The 21,836-nt window shown below is 59.6% G+C and overlaps 1 protein-coding gene across 12 annotated transcripts in view; it reads left to right on the top strand.

The window, feature by feature from the left end:
* The window catches only part of ARHGEF10L (Rho guanine nucleotide exchange factor 10 like), a 138,484-nt gene that overhangs the window by 100,277 nt on the left and 16,371 nt on the right, over positions 1-21,836 (top strand). For 11 of the 12 annotated variants that reach the window (XM_045548582.1, XM_045548581.1, XM_045548579.1 and 8 more), the window contains 4 exons: positions 509-595; positions 1,578-1,801; positions 3,398-3,552; positions 10,370-10,518. In XM_045548582.1, the coding sequence (XP_045404538.1) occupies positions 509-595; positions 1,578-1,801; positions 3,398-3,552; positions 10,370-10,518 (615 nt within the window). Of the gene's footprint in view, positions 1-508; positions 596-1,577; positions 1,802-3,397; positions 3,553-10,369; positions 10,519-19,468; positions 19,656-21,836 lie in introns of those variants that run through there. The other variant, XM_045548589.1, reaches the window with a different exon arrangement.

Raw genomic sequence — 21,836 nt, 5'->3', positions numbered from 1 at the left:
GACTAGCCAGGCTCAGGAAACGGGCCTCTGAGGAGGCACCAGTGTGGGGCCGGGGCAGTGGCTCCAGCAGGAGAGGCGGCTGGTGGCTGTAGGCAGAGCCCCTGGCCTCTGTGCACGACCTGCACCAGCCACCCGGCCCTCTGGGCCTCCCTGCCACTCACCTGCCCTGCGGCCTGGGGAGTCACCTGTGCACTGTGGACCTCATTTCCCCGTCTGTAAAATAAGGGGGGGGTGGGCGTTAATGAATTTCAACAAACCATACCAGCTTCACGCACCCGGGGCTGACACAGAGCATCACTCAGGCCCCTTCTCGATGGAAGGTTCCAGGAGCGTGATGATCAAATGTGAGTGTGTAGGAGCTGCCTGGAGACCCTGTGAAACATGACGCTTTCTTAGCCCCCACTCTCAGGGGTTCTCATTCGGGGGCTGGATAGGGCCCAGGAATCTGCCAAGCACGGGCATCTCAGCACCTTGATGATTAACCCACATGCCTCTTCTGTCCCTGCAGCTCGGGGCCCTGGTCCACAGTCCTGTCAACTGTCCCTTGCTGGGCTTCTCGGCAGTCAGCACCTCCCTTCCACAGGGCTACCTCTGGGTGAGTCACCCCCGCGCCCAGCCAGGGATTCCGGCCGCAGGACAGGAGCGGGAGGAGCGGCACCTGGGAGGGGCACTGGGACAGCCGCCTGTCTGCTGGGCCCCATTTTATGCAGCTTCGCGCAGCAGGGTCCTCCGAGGACCCTCTGGTGCCAGGCACTGTGCTTGGAGCTGGGAGGTGCAGCCTCACCTGGGGCAGCAGAAAACCAGGGAGCGGATAAGAGAGCACGGCTCTTGCAGGTGGCCACAGCGCTGTGAAGGAGATGAGCAGGACCCGTGCTCGGGGCCATGGGCACAGGGTCTCCCCGCTGGAGTCAGGAACCAGGCTGGCCGGCCCCCTACTCAGGCAGAGATTCCAGCCACCTTTCTACTCTTGGGCTTCCTGGCAAAGCCTGCCATGACTCATGAGGTGCCCCCAGGCTCCTTGTGATGACGATTGTGCCCTTTCAGCAGTGCCCCCCTTCTGAGAGTGATTTGTTCCTTGTTGCCCCACTGTCTAGCACACCCGTCCACCCACCCACCCGTTCATCCGTCCATCATTTGTTCCCCTGTCCCTTCTGTCCATCCAACTGTCTACCCACCCACCCTTCCATGCATCCGGCCATCCACCCAACCAGCCTAACACATGCTGCGTATCGTGTGCTAGACACAGGGTACAACAGTGATCCGGGCAGAGGAGGTATTTTGAAGGGATAGAGTAGATGTTGACCACATATTGGTTGAAACACACCCTGCAGAGGGGGGAATAGAAAACTGACTGCATAGCTAGTCCACCTGAGCTCCTTACTAGATTTCCTTTGGGTCCTGATGCTAATTTGTTGTCATGGCACGTGGGGACGAGTGACCTTCATGACTGCAGGATGTGTGTAGGGAGGAGAGGGGACCTCCTCTTGAGGGACAGGGTCCCTGGGAAGGCAGGGGCTGAGCGCCACCTCTGTTCCCGTGGTTCCTGGCTAACGGCCTCTCTGGGTCTCTGCTCCCAGGTCGGGGGCGGGCAGGAGGGCGCCGGGGGCCAGGTGGAGATTTTCTCCCTGAACCGGCCCTCGCCCCGCACCGTCAAGTCCTTCCCACTGGCAGCCCCCGTGCTCTGCATGGAGTACATCCCGGAGCCGGAGGAGGAGGCGGAGAGTGGAGACGAGAGCCGGGCAGCTGCTGACCCCTCGGCCGTGGTGCATCCGACCATCTGCCTGGGGCTCCAGGACGGCAGGTGAGGGGACTGGGATGCGGGGGACAGTGGTCTGTGCAGGGCCAGGTGGGCGGGGTGGGGCTGTCCCTGTGGCTTTCCCCATCTGCCTGTCGCCCACCAACATTCTCTGCCCCTGGCTGGGTGTCCCCAGGAAGGTGGGGCCAGAGCCGCCCCATGTGGCAGCCGGAGCATCAGGAGCAGCTTGTACTGCAGTCCCCTCCCAGGCCGTGTGGTTCACCCGGATCCAGGCTTGAATCTCAGCTTCCCTGCGGCCTTGCTGTGTGTCCTCAGGCGCACCATTTAACCTCTCTGAGCCTCAGTTTCTTGTCTGTGAAGTGGGATCTGAGTCCCCTCACGCAGGGCCGTTGTGAGGGTCCTGCGACACATAGGCCACGTGAAGCCTTCTGTTCATTCAGCTCGTTGAGTGTCCACCCGTCTGTGGCCTCAGTTCCCCTTACTGGGTGGGGCGAGGGTTCCAGGGTGTTCCCGGTTATGAGGTCACTCTGGCAGACGGGGCTGCCCTCTGTGGGATGTGCCCGGAGCTGGTGAGTCAGCAGCACGCGGCCTGGCAGTGAGAAGGCCCACGGTCTGTGGCCTGCGGCTCAGCAGAGGAGCCTGGGAAGGATGAGGAAATACTCATCCCGTGCATCGGGAGGTGAAGTGAAGATTAATGGGGACCTTGAGATGGGCTGCGCCCCCCCCCCCCCCCCAGAGAGCCTGTGGACCTGGCATTTCCGTGTCCCGTCCTCCCTGAGCTCCTAGAGAGGAGGAAATAAGGAGAAAGTGTGTTTCCTGAGCACCTACTGTGTGCTGCTCCCCAGGTCAGGGCGGAGCCTCAGAGCAGCCCCACTGTGAAGTGCAAGCCGCTTCCTCCCGTTTCCCGCGCAGGAAGCTGAGCGAGGAGCACAGCTAACATTACATAGAACCCACTTGGAGCTGCTCCATGCTCTGTGAAGTCCAGGCCTGGACTTAGGAGGGGCCTTCCAGAACATTCTCATTACCCCCAAAAGAAACCCATACCCATGTAGTAATCATCCCCATTCCCTTCCTCTGTATCCCCCAGAAACCACTAATCTGCTTTCTGTCTCTCTCGATTTGTCTCTTCGGGACATTTCATATAAGTGGGCTTGTATACTATGTATGTTTCACACACTATGGCCTTTCGTGCCCGACTTCTCTTCACATGGCATCACACTTGCCAGGTGCATGCATGCAGCATGTGTCACACCCTCTTCCTTTATGGCGGGGAGGTAGGTGTCATTATCCCATCCATGCAGCGGACTGAGGCTCAGCATGCCAGGGGCAGTCAGCCGCAAGGTGACAGGTCTGGATTCGGGTCTGTGTGACTCTGAGAACAGCTCCCTTGGCACCCTTATTGTCCTGCTTCAGGAGCCTCCCTGAGTCCTTCTCGTGACAGAGGCCAGGGAGGGTACCATCCTCAAGAAGCCATCCGTGGAAAAGAGCTCCCACGTGGTGGAGCCATGGCTTGGCCACACAGCCGGAAGGCCTGGCCGAGAGAGAGGCCCCCTGGGCCCCTTCTCCCCAGGAGGGTATGGGGGCAGTGGGCTGACGGGGGTGCTCAGTGAGTCCTGGTCAGTTCTCGGACCTCTCCCGCAGCATCCTGCTCTACGGCAGCGTGGACACCGGCACCCAGTGCCTGGCGACCTGCAGGAGTCCAGGCCTGCAGCCCGTGCTCTGCCTGCGGCACAGCCCCTTCCACCTGCTTGCTGGCCTGCAGGATGGGACCCTCGCCGCCTACCCTCGGGCCAGTGGTAAGGACTGGGGGTGCAGGGCTGGGCGGCTGGGAGGCAGTATTGGGTGCTAGCTGGGTGCCAGGCCCTCTACCAGGGGAGTTGCAGGAGGCAGCTGAGGGGACAGTGCAGAAATGGACTCGGGGGTCTCGGTGCTGGAGGGATTTAGAGATCCCTGAGCCCCACCAGGGTTCCCTGCGTGGTCCCTTTTATGCAAATTCCCGCTGGAATAGCGTGCTCGCTACTGTTGCAGGCAGCGAAGCCCATTGGCAGGGGACTCCATGGTTCAGAGGGGGATTTGGGGGTTGGAGAGACATGGCTTCCTGTTCAGGCTCTGCCCTGGTAGCAGCTGCGTCCCTTGGTGAGCGGCTTCCCTTCTTGTGCCTTGGGCTCTTCGTCTGCAAACTGGGAATGATGGGAGTGTCCCCACCCCACGGTCCCTGGAGGGATCAGCAGCTCAGTGAAGGCTCAGCTCAGTGGAGTTAGGCATTTCAGTCTGGTTGTTTTATTGGGCCATCACTGGCACAAATTGCCATGTCGGGAGGGCAGGGCTAGCAGCGTTCGGGCTGCTGTGCCCCAGGAGTGGGTGAAGTGCTTAATGCACACGTATTATCTTAATTCTCACCGCAGCCCTTGAGAATTCCCTGTGCTGTGGGGGCGGTGATGCTGAGACCAAGGGACGGGATGCAGCTTGTCTGCAGCCACACGGAGTGCTGCGGTCCCATCCCCGGTGGCTTGTTCAGCCCCCAGTTTGATGAGGGGAGCAGGGTGGAGAGCGTCACCACCCCCAGCCGGCCAGAGGGGACAGGTGAACCTGAAGGGCCAGGGCTGTGGCTAGTGGGGTCACTTCTCTCCTCCCTTCCCCCCGCGGCTGACTGCCGCGGCATCACTGCCTGTTGCAGGGTTATAAACGGATATTTGTACTGAGCTATTTTTTTTTTCTTTTGCCACTTGGCACTGTGTTGGTATTTTTAATTAGCTTTTGATAAGGCATTTATAGTTTTTAATTAAAGGGGGAAGAGGGAGGGAAAAAAATCCCTCTCACTGTCAGGTGGAGCGTGCGTGCAAATGTAACTGTGGGCTCAGATCTGAGCAGGTTCAGACCCGCTGGAAGGGACCACCTGCCCTCCGGCTCCCGCCAGTACCGTGAGGCCTGCCTCGCGCTGCCACCTGGCCCCAGCTCGGGCTGCCTTTGGCCCTTTCCCTCTGGGTTCCCGACTCATCCGTGTGGAAGCCGGGGTCGGGAGGAGGTGAGGCTGCCGTGACAAAGTGGCATGAGAAATGGAGATTTAGCATCTCACGTTCTGGAGGCTGGGAGTCTGGGGTCCGTGTGTCAGTGAGCCTTGCTCCCTCAGAAGGAGCCAGGGAAGGGTCTGGTCCAGGCCTCTCGCCCAGCGTCCGGCGTTTCCTTGGCTTGTGGCGGCACAATTCATTCTCCCTACACGTGTCTGTGTCTAAACTTCCCTTTTGCACAAGGCACCAGTCATCTTGGATTAGGGGCCCACCCTGTTCCAGTATGACCTCGTATTAATTAATTACATGTACAAGGACCCTAGTTCCAAATAAGATCACATTCAGAAGTATTGGGAGTTAAGACTTCAACATGCAGATATTTGGGGGCACAGTTTAATGCATAAAGAGAGTTTCAGGTCTCCGCATTGGCTTTCAGCCTGGGGTTAGAGGCTGTCAGAACCAGGAGAGCCACTGGGGCCCATCCCCTCATTCTCTGGATGGCAATGGACTGTCCAGAGTCTCACGATTGAGCTGAGACCTGAACCCAGGTTTCCTGCCTCTTGGGCTACAGCCCTCTCCAGACGTGAGGGGCTTTGGCTTTTCTGAGCAGAGCTGAGGCCAAGGGGCCTGGAGGAAAAGGCTGAGATGTCTCACCAGCTTTCTTGCTTTGTGAACATTTGCCCAACAAATATTTACTGCACACCTACTATGTACCATGCCCCCTGCCCTTGTGAGAGGCAGGGTTAGGCAAGTAAGCAGGCAGGAAGCATGAGGCCACACATCGTGCTGGGGTTCCTAAGGAAAGGGGTGGGGTGCCGCATGAGAGCCTGGCTGCCTGGCTGTGTCAGGGGTGGATGGCGAAAGCCTCTCCAAGGAGGGGGATCCTGAGGCTGAGGACTAAAGGAGGAGTGGCCAGGCAAGTGAAGAGTTGGGGGAACAGTGTTCTTGGCAGAGGGAATAGCACATGCAAAACCCTGGAGGCAGGAGAGCGGTTAGTCTGGTGGGGGACCCCAGAGGGTAGTATCGCACTGAGCAGTCGGAGGAGGAAGTGGCACTAGGCATGGCCCGGGGCAAACAGGGCTGGTCATGACGGCTTTGGGCCTGTCTCAGTGTGTCGGGAAGTAGGGAGATGTGTTAGAAGCGGCTGAGCACTGGGCTCCCTCCCTCAGGCTGGGTGCAGGAGTGGAGGCAGGGAGGCTGGCTGGGAGGCTGGGGCAGCCGCCCAGCAGGTGACTCTGGTGGCCACACTCTCCCCCAAGCCCACTCCTGGGCGTTGGGTTTGGCTGTGGCCAGGGAGGCCTCTGAGAGAGGGTTCCCGCCCCTACCCCATAGTGTCCATCAGAGGTGGCCCGGGCAGGAAGCGAGGCTCCCAGGACCTGCGCACAGTGTGGGGCGGGTGGGATCCCTGCCCATCACCTTTCACCTGCCCTGCGTGTGGCCGGGTCTGGAATCATCAGTTGGCCCGTGACCAGCGGTGGGGCCGGCATCAGCCTTGTTCTTCTGCACATCCACCGAGACCTCGGATACCCCTCAGACACCCCCACCTAATCCCAGCAGCAGAGCCAGAACTCAGAGCTGCCCTTGGGTCACCCTCCCGGGCTCAGTGCCCCTCAGAACCCATCTCTGGTGCCCCTGGTGGCGTGGAGGGTCCGGGGATCGTGGGTAATCCAGAGCCCCCATCTTCGTCTCGGAGCGGGCACTACGTGGGGTGTTTGCCAGTGTTTGCAGTGACAGGCTTGCTGTCCTGCCTGGGCTCGGCTGAGGCCACTGGATAAAACTGGCCTTCCTGGCCCACGCTTTGGCAGTTGCAGAAGGGCAGGACCAGGCATAGTAAGCAAGACAGGCAGAAACCAACCTGGGGACTTAAGTCCTGGACAACCTGCAGAACCAGTCACTGAGAGTTGACCTGTGAGGACTCCAAGGTGGCCAGGCCACATGGAGTCACAGACTGTTGGAGCTGGAGGGGCCTTAGAGTCCAACCTCCAGATGGGGAAACCGAGGCCAAGAGCAGCATGGCCACGGCAGGCACTCTGCTGCCTGCAGGAGCATCTGCTTATCTGTATTCATTCATTCATTCATTCATCTGCTCGGTGAGTATGTACTGAGTGCCCGTGAGGTGTCAGGTGCACAGCAGGGTGCGGGGACCTGGAGCTGGGCCGTGTGGACACTGTCCCATCCTGTGTGCTTGCACAGGGCTACCCAGGACCACCCCTGCCTCTGAGCCGATGCAGGAGCATTGCCAGGCTTGGGGTGGGGGGTGGGAGTGTCCCTGGGCGGGCGCTGGGGACGGGGTCAGGGCCCTGCCCTCGGGGAGGCAGGTGACATAATGGATGAGGGGTGGGCTGGGGTCAGGCTGGCTGGGATTGAGTCCCAGCTGTCAGAGGTCGGGCTGTTGCTTCGCCTCTGTGAGCCTCAGTTTCTTGACCCGTGCAGTGGGGGTGAGGACGGCTCAGCTCTTAGGGTGGCTGTGAAGAGTAATGTGCCTGCAGCAGAGCGTGGAGCACAGTGACCCGCACTGTGCCCTGTCCCACAGCCGCCGCCCTTGCCCTCACTACCTGCCATTACTCACCAGGCGGGGCTGCCCTGTGGGTCCATCTCAGCCACGATGGCTTTCTGTGTCCCTTTCTGGCTCCCAATCTGGACCCCTGGGGGAGGCCAGTGGGGCCGTCTTCCCTGTGGCCTCCTGAAGGTGCCTTTGCTGAGCCGGGGCCCTCGTCTCCCTTTGGCTGGCTGTGAGGGCTGGTCCAGGGCCCAGACAAACGGGCTGTCACACAGGGGTGGGAGTGTGCGTGTGTGCGCGTGTTCCAGAACATGGGATGGGGGCGTGGAGAGGATGGGGCCCCTGCCAGGCGGGGGAGGCTCTCGGCCGCCCAGAGCTCACAGCCATTGCATTTAGAATCTTAGAATCACGCTGTGTGGGGGCTGGGGAGACCCTTAGAGGACAGAGTTCTGTCCCCTCATCGCGCAGATGGGAAAACTGAGTCCCCACAAGGGGAAGTCTCTTGTTCAGGGTCTCACCATGGGCCTCTAGTCAGGGACTCCTGTCCAGTGTCCTTTTTGATACAACAGTGTCGACATTATTAAATTTTATCACAGCACGTCCTTCTGTCCTGGAGTTGGTATGTAGAGGATTTCTGCAGACTCCCAGCAAATGGAGGTGATCAGCCTCCATGTGACCCTCTGGGGTTTCAGGCCCCTGCCCCCGCCCCCGGCAGCCACGACGGGGCTCTGTCCAGGATGGAGGGTGCAGGGGCTCCGGTGGCCATCACTGCTGAGCCCCTAGGGCCGAGCCTCCAATTCCCAGTTTTGGGGTGTTGTCCCAGCCCCCATCTTGGCCGCGGCAGCCGGAGCTCCTGCTTCTGCCACAAACACCACTCGTCCCTGGCCACTGGGGGGCGCTCAGAGCCTTGCGTGCTCTTGGCTCTGGCCTTGATGGGGTCAGCCTCCGTGCGGGCCACGCACCCCTCCCGGACCCCAGTCCCGGCCACAGAGCTCTTTCGGAACCTGAGCGGGCAGAGGGGTTGGAGAAGAGGCTGGGCCAAAGCCAGACAGAGCTGAGCTCAAATCCCACCTGGCCCATCACCCCTCAGGTGGCCTTGCCCAAGCTCTCGGCTCTCTGGGTCTCTGTTGTCACATTGGTTACGTGGAATCAACACTTGCCCTGACACACTGTCGTGTTGTGGCAAATGACATCAAACGGTAAGAGCCAGTGAACACAGACTCCTTTTTAGCAGTGCAAATTACAGTAGTTATTTAAAGTCACTGTGTCTCAGTCATCTCAGTTATAAACAGGGGTAATAATAGTATCTACCACACAGGCTTGTTGGGAGTTAAGGAAACAATTCATCAAAAGAGCGCCTGGCGTGCGGATATAGAAGGGGATGTCGCAGCAGCTGTCAGTGCTTCTGACTGTGCCCAGCTAAATATTCTGTGCTCATTTCACGGGCTCCCTGTGACATCTGGAGCGGTGTAGGCGTGGTTATCATGCCCAGTGTACAGATGAGGAAAACTGAGGCCCAGAGGGGTGAAGGCCCCTGTCCAAGTTCGTGCAGAAGCTCTGGGGCCGCAGACTGCTCTAGCCTGGCTTGTTTCCCACGTGCTCTTGCTCATGGGCTGGGAAGATGGTTTGGGGATGGGGGAGTCCCTTTTCCCCAAATTCTTGGCTGACCTTGGAGTCAGCCCATTTTAGGAAGGGCACAAGGCGAATCTGTTTTATAGAAGTGGGAGGAAAAGTGGGAGACTTCCCTCGTGTACCTGGGGCCCCTCCAGCCCTGGAGACAGCTGTGCCCCATCGCGACACCCAGCAGCTGGCTCAGAGGGGAGGGGCTGTCTGTGGTGGGCGGCTCTGTACTCATTCCGGGGATCCCGTGGAGGGCGCAGGGGAGCAGGCCCCCCCCCAACAAGCCAGCAGCCAGCTCCGTGCTGCCTCCCCAGCTTCCTCCTCAGCCCCACTCCCACCTGGCACCCTGTCAAGACAGGGCAGCCACTGGGGTTCTGTGTGGCATCAGGTGTGGCTGCAGAGGAAGACCAATCTCGGTGCACCCTGCTGGGAGCCCGGGGAGATGGCTGCTGTGTGAACCGAGTGCTGCCGGGGGAGGCAGCACCTTGCTCAGCGCCAGGCGAGGCCCTCGGTCTGGTTCACCGTCAGGGATGCAGACTAGGAGTTGATTGCCTCTCAGAGCGTGCTCCTTCTGCACCTGCTGGCAGGGTGTTTCTGGAAGGGGAGGGAATCTTGGCAGAGAGATCAGAGATCTTGGTAAAGTTGACAGAAGTGCCTTGGAATAGGCGAGAAGATGCACGAGAAATCAAGATTCAGTCTGGATAAGCTACAGGGTGAGAAAAGCCCTCAGAGACAACCTTGTTAATAAACCCCCACCCCCCATTTTACAGGTGGGGAAACTGAAGCCTTGAGAAGGGGAGAGATACGCTTAAGGTCCTTAGTAAGTTGGTAGCAGAATCAGGGCCAGACCTCAAGTCTCTTGACTCTGGGTCCAGGACACTTTCCACCGTGTCACACTGGCCTGGCAGGGTCCGGTGTGGATGCTGCCTCTTCTGAGAAGCCTCCTTTGATTTCCCCCCATGCAGAGTTAGTTCCTCCCATCTCAGCAGTCCTCAAGGCCCCTTGCGCATGCCTGCTCACATGTGCTTGGCACGTTGCAGGGTGCCTGTTGATTAACCTGTTGGTTTCTCTGACTACTGGGGTTTTCTTGAGGGCAGGGCCAGTGTCTGACTCATTCTGGTCTTCCAGCAGCCAGCCTGTGGCCTGGCTTAGAGCAGGTGCTTAGTAAGTGTGTGCGGAATGAATGAATGAGAGAGAGGGCCAGGGAAGGGCAGGAGGAAAGGGCAGGAGGGAGGGAGGGCAGGAAGGGAAGGATCTAAGAGCACAGTCCCTGATGGGGTGGGACATAGTGGTGGAGTCAGAGGCAGACGGGAGCAGCCACCCTCCAGCCAGAGGAGGGGGAGAGGCCACAGCAGGGAGAGAGGGTGTGTGTGGGGCCCATCTGTGCCCACTGCCATGGGCCCTTGTTCCTGAGGCCTGGGGAGCCCTGGGTCCCTGACCTGCCTGCCACTCCCGCCCTGACCTGCCTCTTCCCTCCCCCGCCAGGAGGAGTCCCGTGGGACCTGGAGAGCCCTCCCGTGTGCCTGACTGTGGGGCCAGGGCCCATCCGCACCCTGCTGAGCCTGGAGGACGCTGTGTGGGCCAGTTGTGGGCCCCGAGTCACCGTCCTGGATGCCACCACCCTGCAGACTCAGGTACTGGCTCTGTCTTGTGGCTCATGGTCCCCGGCCCGTGGGGCCGTCTGCCTGGCTCACTTTTGCGGACCCTTCTTATGTCCTCTCCAGCACTGCTCTCAGCTCCTCGCTGCATCTCAGGGACGGATGGGACAGAGTTTGTCAGGAAGCAGAGGGGGCCCAAGGTCCCTGCTGGGCCCTGGCCTGTGCCTCTGACGTGTGTCACCAGGGCCGCCGACGGGGGAAGGGTCCCAACTGCAGTGGATGCTGAGTTGTGGCTGCTGCTGCCTGTGAGAATGGGGCGGGTCCTGTCCTTGGACTGGTACCCAGGACTTGTACCCACGGAGCCCTGGCTGTGCCGAGGGTGTGGCCAGTGTAGACGCAGCCACCTTGGAGACTGGGCTCTTTAAACATCATGGGGTCGAGGCTGCTGGGTCCTGCCTTGCCTTGTTTCAAGCGCTGCCCATGCTTGGCCCCAGGATGAGTGCCTGATCCTGGGGGCTCGTGCCTGGCTCATCCCAGGGCCACACCTGTCACTCGCTGACCAGCAGCACTGCCCATCCACCTTGCCACACCCTGCAGTCCCTCCCGGGTAGCTGGTGTGAGTCTCGGGTGTGACTCCCTGAGAGAGGTTTTGGTGATGTTTGCTGTCACCTGATTTGTTTGGATTATCAATTTGGAATGAGCTGCCACTGGGAGCTCTGGGTGTAGCTCCCCAGGGCTGCTCCCTTGCCTTCTTGGATATTCCTCGTACAGTTATAAGTCGGCTCATCACCAGCCAAGTGGGGACACTAAGCAGAGTCCTTGGAGTTTCAAGAACACAGGTGGTCAGGGCTGTCCCAGATGGTACAATCCTCATTTGAAAAATGGGGAAACTGAGGCATGGGGAACTACGAATGAGCTCTGAAACTGGGGGTGAGTGCAAGGGTTGGGGGCCACCACTTTCCCTGGCTTACTTTCCTGTTCTTGTCACAGCACAGAGGTGCTGTCTTCAGAGCTGGCCTGTGGCTTTGCTTTCCAGTTCTGCCACCTACCAGCTGGCGCCTCTGTGCTGGCCCCCGTGTGGGCGGCGGTTTTCCAATCTGTAAAAATGAGATAAGTGTCCCTTCCTGGGAGTCCTTTTTCTCTCTGTATTAGTCAGGGTCCTCTGGAGAAATAGAGCTAACAGAACGTATTTGACCGCACTCGAGAGTGTGTGTGTGTGTGTGTGTGTGTGTGTGTGTGTGCATGGAGAGGTTTATTATAAGGAATTGGCTCACGGGGCTGTGGAGGCTGAGAAGCCGAGGTCTGTGGCCGAGCAAGCCGGACCCGGCAGGGCTGGGGGTGCAGCCCGGTTGCATACAGAGGCCTGAGAACCAGCAGAGCCTATGGTGTAAACTCCAGTTCAAAATCTGGCAGGCTCGAGACCCAAAAAGCTGATGTTTCGCGTGATTGCGAAGGCAGGTAGGAACCGACGTCCCAGCTCAAAGGCAGCTGGGCAGAGAGCAGATTCTCCCTTCTCGGCCTTTTTGTTCTATTCGGGTCTTCAGTGGATTGGTGAGGCCCACCCACGCTGGGGAGGGCCACCTGCCTTACTCAGTATCCATTCAGATGCTAATCTCAGCCGAAACACCCTCCAGACACACCCAGAATGATGTTTCACCAAGTATCTGGGCTCCTGTGGCCCAGTCAAGTTGATTTGTAAAATTCAGCATCACGTCCTCACTGGGTGAGATGGTGCTTGGAAGCCACAGTGCCTGGCCGGTGCCGGCCCCTCCTGGGTGCCGGGAAGCGGGGTGGAGTTCCGACAGCCCAGCCCCTCGGCAGCGGGCAGGGGCAGCACGCGTGGGAAACCGAGGGTGTGCGCTGGAGCTGTGACCCTCCTTGGAGGAGAAGAGGGCTGGGGGCTGGCGGTGACGCCTGGGCTGGTTCCCCTGTGCCCTGGGTGCTCTGCTTTTGGAGGGCCTCTAGACTGATGGGGGAGACATAGCCCTGCCCTACAAGGGCCTCCAATCTGATGGGGGAGACCCAGCCTGCCCTGGAAGGCCTACTTAACTTAAATCCTTACTGCTGTTGATGTCATTTATTTGGAAAATCAAGTGCTCGCTTAGTGTTGGTGTTGCCAGTGGGTGTGTGGCGTCATGTTTGCACTGCAGGCTGCTGCTTCCCTGGAAGAAAGCTCTCCTCCTGCTGATAACAGCCCCAGGGGATGGACGACGGGAAGTACGGGGCCTGGGTTGGGCCCTGCCCCGCCCTCACCTGTTTTTGCCGCTTGCCAGCCGCAGTGCATCCCACTGTCCCTGGGGCCCCAGCAGCACCAGGCTCCAGCATGAGGCTGTGGTGATTTAAGATTAGTTCTGGACCAGCTGCTCTTAAGAAGGGGATCAATATGGCCTTTCACCTGCCTGGCACACCTGGGAGGGCTTCAGGAGGGCCACTGGCGGGGGGAGGCAGGATGAGGAGGGGTGTTCAGGGAGCCTCTGTGGCAGGGCCAAAGGGAGCACGTGCCCCCATCTGCGGCCGGGAAATTGAAAAGTTTCTGTGTGCAGCGCGGGGCGGGCCGCCCGCCTTCGGTACACACAGTTATTCTGCACAGTCGCAAGGTGATCACCATGCATGTTTAATACGGCTGCGCTCCCGCTGCTTGGAATGGAGGGGAGCCGCTCTGCCTTAGTGCTGGGGCTCCGGAAATGGCTCTGTCTGGCCGCTCCTCACGGCCGGCCCACTGCTCCTGGGCTGGCCGGCTCCACGCACGCCGTGGTGCCCCCTGCACGGCCAGCCAGGCCGGGAGGAGCGGCTGGAGCCTGGCCGCGGTGGCTCGCTCGCTCGCTGTGGTCCCCTGTGTGTGCCGAGGGCTCAGCACCGCAGGGCCGTGCCTGCGTGCGCTGCCTGCCGCAGGAAGCTCGGTCCAGGGAAGGGCGTTCCCTATCAGCAGCTGTGCTGCAGAACCTCCCCCAGGCTTGAGAAAACCCCCTTGGGTTGGGGGCTTGAGGTACTTAGGGCTGCTCAGCACCCAGCCAGGAGGTCCGGGAGTGTGCTGTCGGCTGAGGAGGTGGCCAGAGTGGCCCAGGCCCAACGTGAAGGACCGTGGTTAATCTGGGGGTCGTGTTAACTCTGAGGAGTTCTCCCCGATTCCTGCCATCCCCAGGAAGTAACAAGAACCAGCATCTATTGAGTGTTTCAGACTCCTTTGGACCAGACATGGGTTTTCCACTTAGTCCTCAAACCATGCTATGAGATGAGTACTACTATTATGTCCACTTTACAGATGAGGAAATGGGCACAGAGAGGGTAAGTAACTTGCCCAAGGTCACACAGCTAGAAGAGGCAGTCAGGATTTGAGCACAGGTCTCCTGAGTGTTAATCCCCCTGCCGGTTGCTGCAGGAGGCAGAAGTCTCAGTCTCCTCTGGGCTGTCTTGGCCTCATGGTTTCCTGTCCCCATCAGATGTAACTCTAGAGAACTTCCATGTGTTCACAGCCGGCTTTTCCCACCAACACGTCTTCCGGGCTGAGGAGTGCACCTCGCTGGTCTTTGTTTCCCCAGCGTCTAGCTTGTTGTTGGCACATACAGGTGCTGCCGTTCCCAGGCCCTCTGTGACATGTGCTGGGGTGCAGAGGAGTGAGACTTGGTCTCAGCTCTTCAGGAGCTCACAGTCCTCTGTGGAGAGACAGCCGGGACTGTCAGCTTCTGCCTGGTGTGATGAGGCCTGGGAGGGGGTGAGTCCAGGCCCCGTGGGAACCCAGGGGAGCCAGGGGGTGCCAGACCCGGCTGGAGACCGGATGGGAGCAGGGGGGAGGTGTGTGGAGGTCAGGATCCCTGGGCTGGGCCGGGCAGGTGAGCTGCCGTGTGCCTGTGGGACGACGGGAAGCCGTGGTCCGGGGGAGGAGGGTGCTGTGTGCCACTGTGTCTGGGCGCTGAGTGGCCACATGGTCTCTGGGGCTGGGGGCTCTGAGCTGGGGGACTGTCACTCTTTCTGAGGCCCACTCAGCTGGGACTCTGCCCCATGCCCAGGGGCTCTGGTTCCTGCTTGGTGGCCCGACCTTGTTCCTCCCATCGTCCCCCGCAGAGCCGCGCCCGCGGCCTATCTCTGGGTTTTACGCTCGCCCACCAACGGCTTGCTCAGCTCCTTGATGCCGGCGGAGGCAGGAGCGAGGCCTGTTAAATAATAATGTCGCTCACCGGGGCCCATGTCAACATTGCATCCTCCGCGTTCCTGATCTAGATTGCACCGCCTTTAAAGTCTAATCCAGTTGTCTGGAGTTCATTTTAACCAATCGCTGGAGGGGGAAGCCGGCTGTGGGATGATTGTTGCATCTTAATTTTAAAAAAACTTACTGGGGACAGGCTGCCAGCAGCCCTGCAGCACTCAGGGTGTGCCCTGCTGGGGGGGTGGCGTTTGGGGACCAGAGGAGGCTGCTCCCTGACACGGCATGGGCTGGGGTCTCTGTCACCCCGGCTCCTGGGAGGCGGGCGGTAGTGACAGGGAGGGGTGGTGGGGGCTGGGCTGTGAATGTGCGTTACGGTGTCGGAGCTCAGCAGAGACAGCAGCAGGGCCCATTACGGACGGGGACGTGGACGGGACACCAGGCCTCTAGACTTGCCGTCCGTGGCCATGCTGGCCCCTCTGGGGGTCTTAGAACACAGGAAGCTCCTCCCACCGCCAGGCCTGGCCTGTGTTGTTCCCTCTTCCTGCAGCACTGTTCCCATCCCGTGTGGCTCCTTCTCTGTCACTCAGGTCTCAGCTTAGCCGCCACATCCTCCGTGAGGCCGCCCCGACCGCTCCAGCTGAGTTACCTCCGCCTGTCACCAATCCAGCTGTCCTGCCATGAGAGCACTGATCCCTTTCTGAGATTCCCTCTTCGTGGTCTGTGAAAATGGGGCCTCGTCTGTCCTGTTCCCTGGGGCGCCCCGGGGCCAGGCGCAGCGCAGCCTCCCAGCCAGTTAGTGGGGTGGGCATGCCGGCACCCTCCTTCGCCATGGTGGCGCCACCTCTGTAGGGCAGGTCGCCAGGCGCTCGTGGGATTGTGCGATGTGGCCAGGTGGGAACATGTTCTTTCTCGGCTGTGGTTGGGGAAGTGTCCCGGGAGGAACTGTGCCTTTGGGGCAGTAGGCAGGGGGCCTCACCCAGAGAAGGTGGGGGCAGTTTGCATAAAGGGCTTCTCAGAGCGTCCAGCAGGGTGGGTCCTGCCTGGGCCTCAGAGCAGGGCGGTGGTCGCACAGTGATTCGGCCAAAGCCCTCGTCTTCCAGTCTGCTGGACTCAAGGCCCCGTCCCTGCCTCTGCCCTGCCCTATGCCAGCCTTGTGGTGTTTCTATGGCAACACCCCTACCCCTACCCACCCCGTCCCCTGCAAGCAGATTTTGAGCCTTCCTGGTGCAGTTGTAGAAGCAAAGGCCTGGGCCCTGCCTGGAAAGCGCTGGCACACGGGGTCTGTAGTGTGTGTGTTTGGATGACAGGCCCAGCTCTTGCCTTGCAGGGCTGTCCTGGGGGTTAACTGGGGCAGCCCTTCTCCCATCAGACCGTAGCTCCCCACCCTCAGCTTCCCCTTCGCACGCACTGGGTCGTCCCCTGTGACCTGCTGACATAGCACTGAGCTGCCGCTGTGTGCTGGTGCTGTCGTCTCGGGCCCGATGATGGGGTCACCAGACCAAAGAGCACAGGGTAGGGCCGGGCCTGGCTGGCTCCCGTTGTTCCCGTCGCATCCCTGGTGCCCGAGACCAGGCCTGGGATGTAGCAGGTGCTCACTCGGGGGTGGCTGAGGCCAGAAGGGCAGCCCTTGGGGAGGCGGGCTCCGCTGTGCTGTCTTCCCTAAGTGTGCCGGGGAGGTTTGGGCAGGGCCGGGCAGAACAGTTGACGGAGGGCTTGATCTTAACCGGCTTCGGAGCGCAGAGATGCTTCCCAAAGCACGTGCTGTCAGTCCCACCCTGAGTCTGACTCCGGTGCCTCCTGCCGGCGCCTCCCACTGGCCCCTAGTACCCGCACCAATGCTTTGTGTCCCTCAGCACGACAGAGAAGAAACTTCTCTGGGCTCCTGGACTCAGCAGCCCCTCGGTTCCCCTGGCCTCCCCCACCACGTCCAGTGCCTTCCCCACCCTTAATTTTCATGTTTAGTGCCCAAACTTAGTTTGCATGTATTAGCGGTTGTAAATCTATCATGCCAGTGTGACGAGGCATGAATAATGCATCACTGGGCTGTATTAGCTTTCTGTCTCCTATCTTATTTATGACACGAAACGGGTGGGAATTTGCAAAAGCAAAATCCAGCGCAGGGCTTCTTGGGTAATGGTATGCAAATTGGCGTGAGGGCGAAAAGGTGCACCAAGGCCCTCGCGGCGCCCGCGAGCCCGGAGTGGAAGTACCTGGCGTCCGGGCCACCACTGGGGCGTGCGGGGTCGTGGGTCACGTCACTCCGCAGAGTTGGCTCTGTTCAGCAGTTTTGTCTTAATTTTTTTTTTTAATGTGTGTGTCGTTGTTGTCCTGTTGTTTTCAAATTAGAAGTCGGCAAGGAAAACTTGAGAAATCAATTTTCTAAAGATTGTGGAGACTTCCCAGGAGTCTCCAATAGGAACAAGTTCACAGGGGGACAGAGGTGGGGGGGAGTGTTTCCCAGCAGCAAGAAGGCTTGAGGTTAGATGTTCAGAAGAACTTCCTTTCAGGAAGCTTGTGAGGAATGGAGGTGGGCTGGGTTTGGGATCCTGTGGGGCCCCTGCCTGGGGGGTGTGGAGGGGTTGGAAACCAGTCAGTTGGGTGCAGACTCTGCCTGGTGCCCGAGGGTGTGAGGGGCACCTCAGGGGACATCTGTGGGGCAGCAGGTGGCAGAGGGGCAGGGCTCCAGGCCCCTATCTCCTCACCCGGAAGAACTCGGATCTTTCCTGTATCCAATATTTGGTCTCGTCCCACTGGGGGATTTAGGTTAAGGAGAGAACCGCATGCTCTCCAGAGCGGGCTGGAGCTGCTGGCTCAGGGAGCAGGCTCTGCAAAGCCTGGCCCAGAAGGCTCGGGACAGGACCTGGAGGAGGGACGGAGGACAAGCACATCCTGGTGGAGGGAACCTAAGGCACTGGAGGTGACACAGCGGGGCAGTCCTGTCCTTCTGAGCCTGCCTCCAGTCTGGGCTGTCAGTAGCGTCCCAGCCTCCAGTCCTGGCCTCCTTTCCACATGGCTCTTCTGCATCCCCCTCCCCTCTGAGCCTCAAATTGGGGGAGGGGGAAGGCAGCTGCCCAATCCTTCTGGAACTTGGCAAGGACCAAATGGAGCCACCAACAGGGATCTGCTGACTGCCAGTCCCTGGGATAAGGGTGTAATGGAAGCCAAGGGCACGTGCTGACAGCCAGGCCCTGGGTGTGATTATAGAGCCTCCCTCTCTCTGAACGAGGTCACACGCGCAGAGTCTAGGCCAGTGCCTCCCGCACACTCAGTCGAGAGTGGCTGTTACCTGGTGGCCCTCCCCAAGCCTGGCTGCCGGTTGCAGGGGAACCCACCAGGAGGCGGCTCTGCGGGAGGCCTCCCCGCCTGTCCCTGCAGGCCTTGTCTGAGTGGGCTTGGACAGTGGCCAGGGTGGGCCCCGGAGCTGGGCTAGCTGGCTTTGTATCCTGGCTCCACCACTCATAGCCTCAGTTTCCCCACCTATAGAATGGAGACAATTATAGAACTCCCCCAGAACTAAGCAGCTCGATGTACATACGAGCCCCAGGGCTGAGCATGGTGGGAGAAAGCACACAGTCAGTGTCGGCTGTTGTTTCACTGGTCACAGGACTGCCCAGGGTGCCGGGGGCCCCCCGCTAGATGGTCCAGCTGGGATCTCGGGGTGCTTCTGACTCCAAAGCCCCCACCCGCTGCCGTGTCCTCTGCCCTGTCCCGGGCCCTGTGGTCTGTCATGTCCTGTGGATGTGCATGCCTGCGCCACCCTCCCTGGGGATTCCAGATCATTTGTGAGCAGGGACAGTGTCTTGTTCTCTCCGTGTTGTCCCACGGTGCAGGTGCGGGCGTGGCGTTGACTTCTCTCTCCCCTCTGCTTTCTTCTCCTCACCCAGCCCTTCCTGCTGCCTGGCTCTGAGCCTCCCAGGGCTCCTGGCTACCCCAGGGACACTCGGCCCCTGGGGTTCGCACGGCCACGGGGCCCTGGTGGGGGCTACTGGCCACCCTGAGTACCTGGGAGAGAGGGGAGCTTCCTAGTGCGGGCAGTGGGACCACAGGGGCAGCACAGGCCCTGCAGAGCAGGTGCCCGTGGAGGGAGCCTCGCCCACAGGAGAGGGTGCACGTGCCCAGCTGTGGGGCAGACACACCTGCCACTGCCCTCAAAGAGCTCAGCTAGGAGCCCAGGAGAGGGGTGAGAGTGGGCCAGGGTGGTGGGCCAGGCTTCCCAGAGTGGGTCCAGCAAAGTTGGCAGGTGGGAGGGGTGAGCAGTGTGAGCACACACCTGTGCATGTGTGTTCACCTGTGTGCATATGGGGGGGTCAGTCAATCATGTTAATAGTCATGTACTGCCTAAGGACATTTCGGCCAACAACAGACCATATGTTAAAGGGGGGTCCCATACAATTATATAATAATACTGTATTTTTGCTGTACCTTTTCTGTTTAGATAAACAAACACTGTTGGGTTCCAGCTGCCCACAGTATTCAGTGCAGTACGTTCTGTACAGGTGCGTAGCCTGGGAGCAATAGGCCGCAGACCACATAGCCCAGGTGTAGAAGGCTACACCATGTAGGTTGTGTAACGGGTACTCTATGATGTTTTCGATGACGAATTTCTCAGAATGACGTTATCCTGCCATTAAGCAATCCATGACTGTGTCATGTAAGTCCTCGACTGCAGCCCGAGTCCTTTGGAGAGTGTCCAGTCGGGCAGTTGGGAGCTGGGGGTCCGGATTAGGCCTGGAAACCCCGGTCCTCCCTCCCCTCCCCGCTCCCCTGCCCCTCCCCAGCCCCACCGGTTCCGACCTGGTTTCAGCCTTGTCTTGGTCACACCGATTCTGACCTTTCACACAGCTGCTGCGGCCTAGCAGTCTTGGGTGTGGATTTTCGTGTGGAAACTGAGAACAACCCTTCCCTGCAGTTCTCACACCCCAAGCTGGAGACAGGGCCGAGCCAACCTTCCTGCCCCCCCGGCTGTCACCAAGGGGAACCTGGAGTCTGGGCCTCAAGGTGTCACTGACGCCCCCTCTGGCACGTGCAGGTGGGTGCTGAGCAGATGCTGAGTGCAGGTGTGGGGGCCGTGGAGGGCCAGGCAAGGTCCTAGATGCCACCGTTCGAGGTCACCCAAGCAGGGCCCGAAGGCTCCACGGGATTCCCCGGGCAGAGCTCGAAGCAAAGCCCAGCGGCCACAGTGGGTGCCTGGGGACACTTTCTGGGTCTCATATGGAAGTTTGGCTGCTGGAGGATCTTTCTAGAACAAAGCTCTCATCACACCTGACTCTGAGTCAGAACCATCCATGCTGCTGTGATCCATGGTCTAGGCTCCCCCGGTCTATGTTCCCCTGAGGTCCCTTTCTCCAGCCATGATGGGTCCCAGGCCCCTGCAGGCTCTGGCCAGGCCCCCCGAGCCTTTCTTCCCATTAAGCAGAATCTTCCTGTCACTCGGCTTCCTGCCTGGTCTCCACGAGCCTGGCTGTCCCCAGCTTTCTGCTTCCCCTCGGGGCTCCCTTATCCCTTGTCCCCACCCCCGACTGTCCCCTGCTCATCAGGTCACACACAGGACGCTGAGCATCTCCCAGCCGCGCTGTGTCCCCGGGGCATGGGAGGCACGGGTGCTCCGTGAGGTTTGCTGAGTGAGCCAGTGAGGCCAAGGACGGGCCTGCACGGACCACGCCTGCCATCAGCGGGGCGCAGGATCCCTGTGTCCAGCACCAGTGGGCAGTCACCAAACTCCTGTGTCCAGGGACTCGACTGGGAGCCTTATTTTGTCTTTGATGTTTTGCTTTCTGGATGTTAAATGTGTTAAGAGAAACCACCCCACCTGCACTCTCGCCCATACTGTGTCTTTCACACGTGCCTTGTGTTCTTTTCTCTCGTCTTCCGTCTGTCTGTCTCTCCGTCTTTCTCTCTTGCCCTCCTTTCCTCTCTTCCAGCACTCATGCATCTCTCTCCCAGGGTGGGCTGGCTTGTGTGCTCAGTTCCTCTCTTGTCCTGTCTGTCGCCAGGACAACACCACTGCCAACACCACCAAGAACAAGTTAACCCTTACAGAGACTCGCTGGTCCCAGAGGCTGTTCCAGGTTCTCTGCCAGTAGTAACTTGTGCAGTCTTTGTGGCAACCCTATGCGGTAGTTACTATTATTACCCTCATTTTAAAGTTGAAGAAACTGAGGCAGGAAGTAGCAGGGTCTGGCCCCAAGCCTGTGCCTTTACTGACTCTTGCAAGCAGTACACAGACAACCAGAAAGTGTGTCTGTCTGTCTCAGGCCACGGTGAGGGCCACACAGCCCACGAGCCAGGCAGACCCAAGCTTGGCACAGGTCGCTCCCCTGCTGGGCCTCTGCGTCCTCTCTACCCAGAAGCTCAGGGGTCCTTCCTTCCTCGTGGGGGTTGCCGGGATTCCGTGAGGTGCTGGAAGATGCCTGACCCGCTCTCTACTGCTTGGTCTTCGCCGGGTCCCTGCGGTAGCTGGGGCGGGGGCAGGCACCGGCCAGTCCCCGGCTCAGCCCAGGCACTTGCTTGTACAAGGCAAGGCTGGAGCAGCTGCCAAGGGCAAGACTCCCAGCAGAGGTGCTTGGTGGCCCCAGGCGGCTGTATGTAGCCCCAGGTGGCCAGCAGCCCAGCCCTCCTTCCTTCTGTATCGATGCTGGAGAGGAAACGCTAGGCTGGCTCTCATAATTGAAGAAAACAAAAGGAGATTAAACAGGACTAATGAGAAGGATGTCAACGGCCCACACTTGGAGATGCTCTTTATTCTCCACTTTCTGCAGAACAGCCAGATGCACCGGTGGGTTTTAGGTTAGTTTAGTTTCTAGAGGCAAAATGTTGGCACAGCCCCGACAGGACAGCTCTCTCTGCAGTGTGCTTCCTGTGTGCCTCGATCTGGGTGCTTGTTGGGGCGACGAGATGGTGGACCCCAACATCTCTGTCCAGTTTCTTGCGAGCTTAGTAACAAGCAGGCCCTAGTGTGGGAAATTTTAACTTTTGGGGGGCAAGAGTGGTTTACAGACCCTTTTGAGATGTTGGCAAAAAACGTTGATCTTCCTTCTAGAAAAATGCACCAAAGACTCCAAATTGTGCACAATTTCAAAGTGGATTTAAAGGAAAGTGTGTGACTGACCACCCATCTTGGAGATGGCAGGGACGTCCATCCCTCTCTCCCTCCTGGGCTCCCACGATGGCCCTGAGCTAGGAGGGTCTAGCATCCAGTGATATCTCTGGT

Source organism: Lemur catta, chromosome 3 (assembly GCF_020740605.2).
Source record: "Lemur catta isolate mLemCat1 chromosome 3, mLemCat1.pri, whole genome shotgun sequence".
Lineage (NCBI taxonomy): Eukaryota > Metazoa > Chordata > Mammalia > Primates > Lemuridae > Lemur > Lemur catta.
This window is presented reverse-complemented; position numbering and strand designations above follow the sequence as displayed.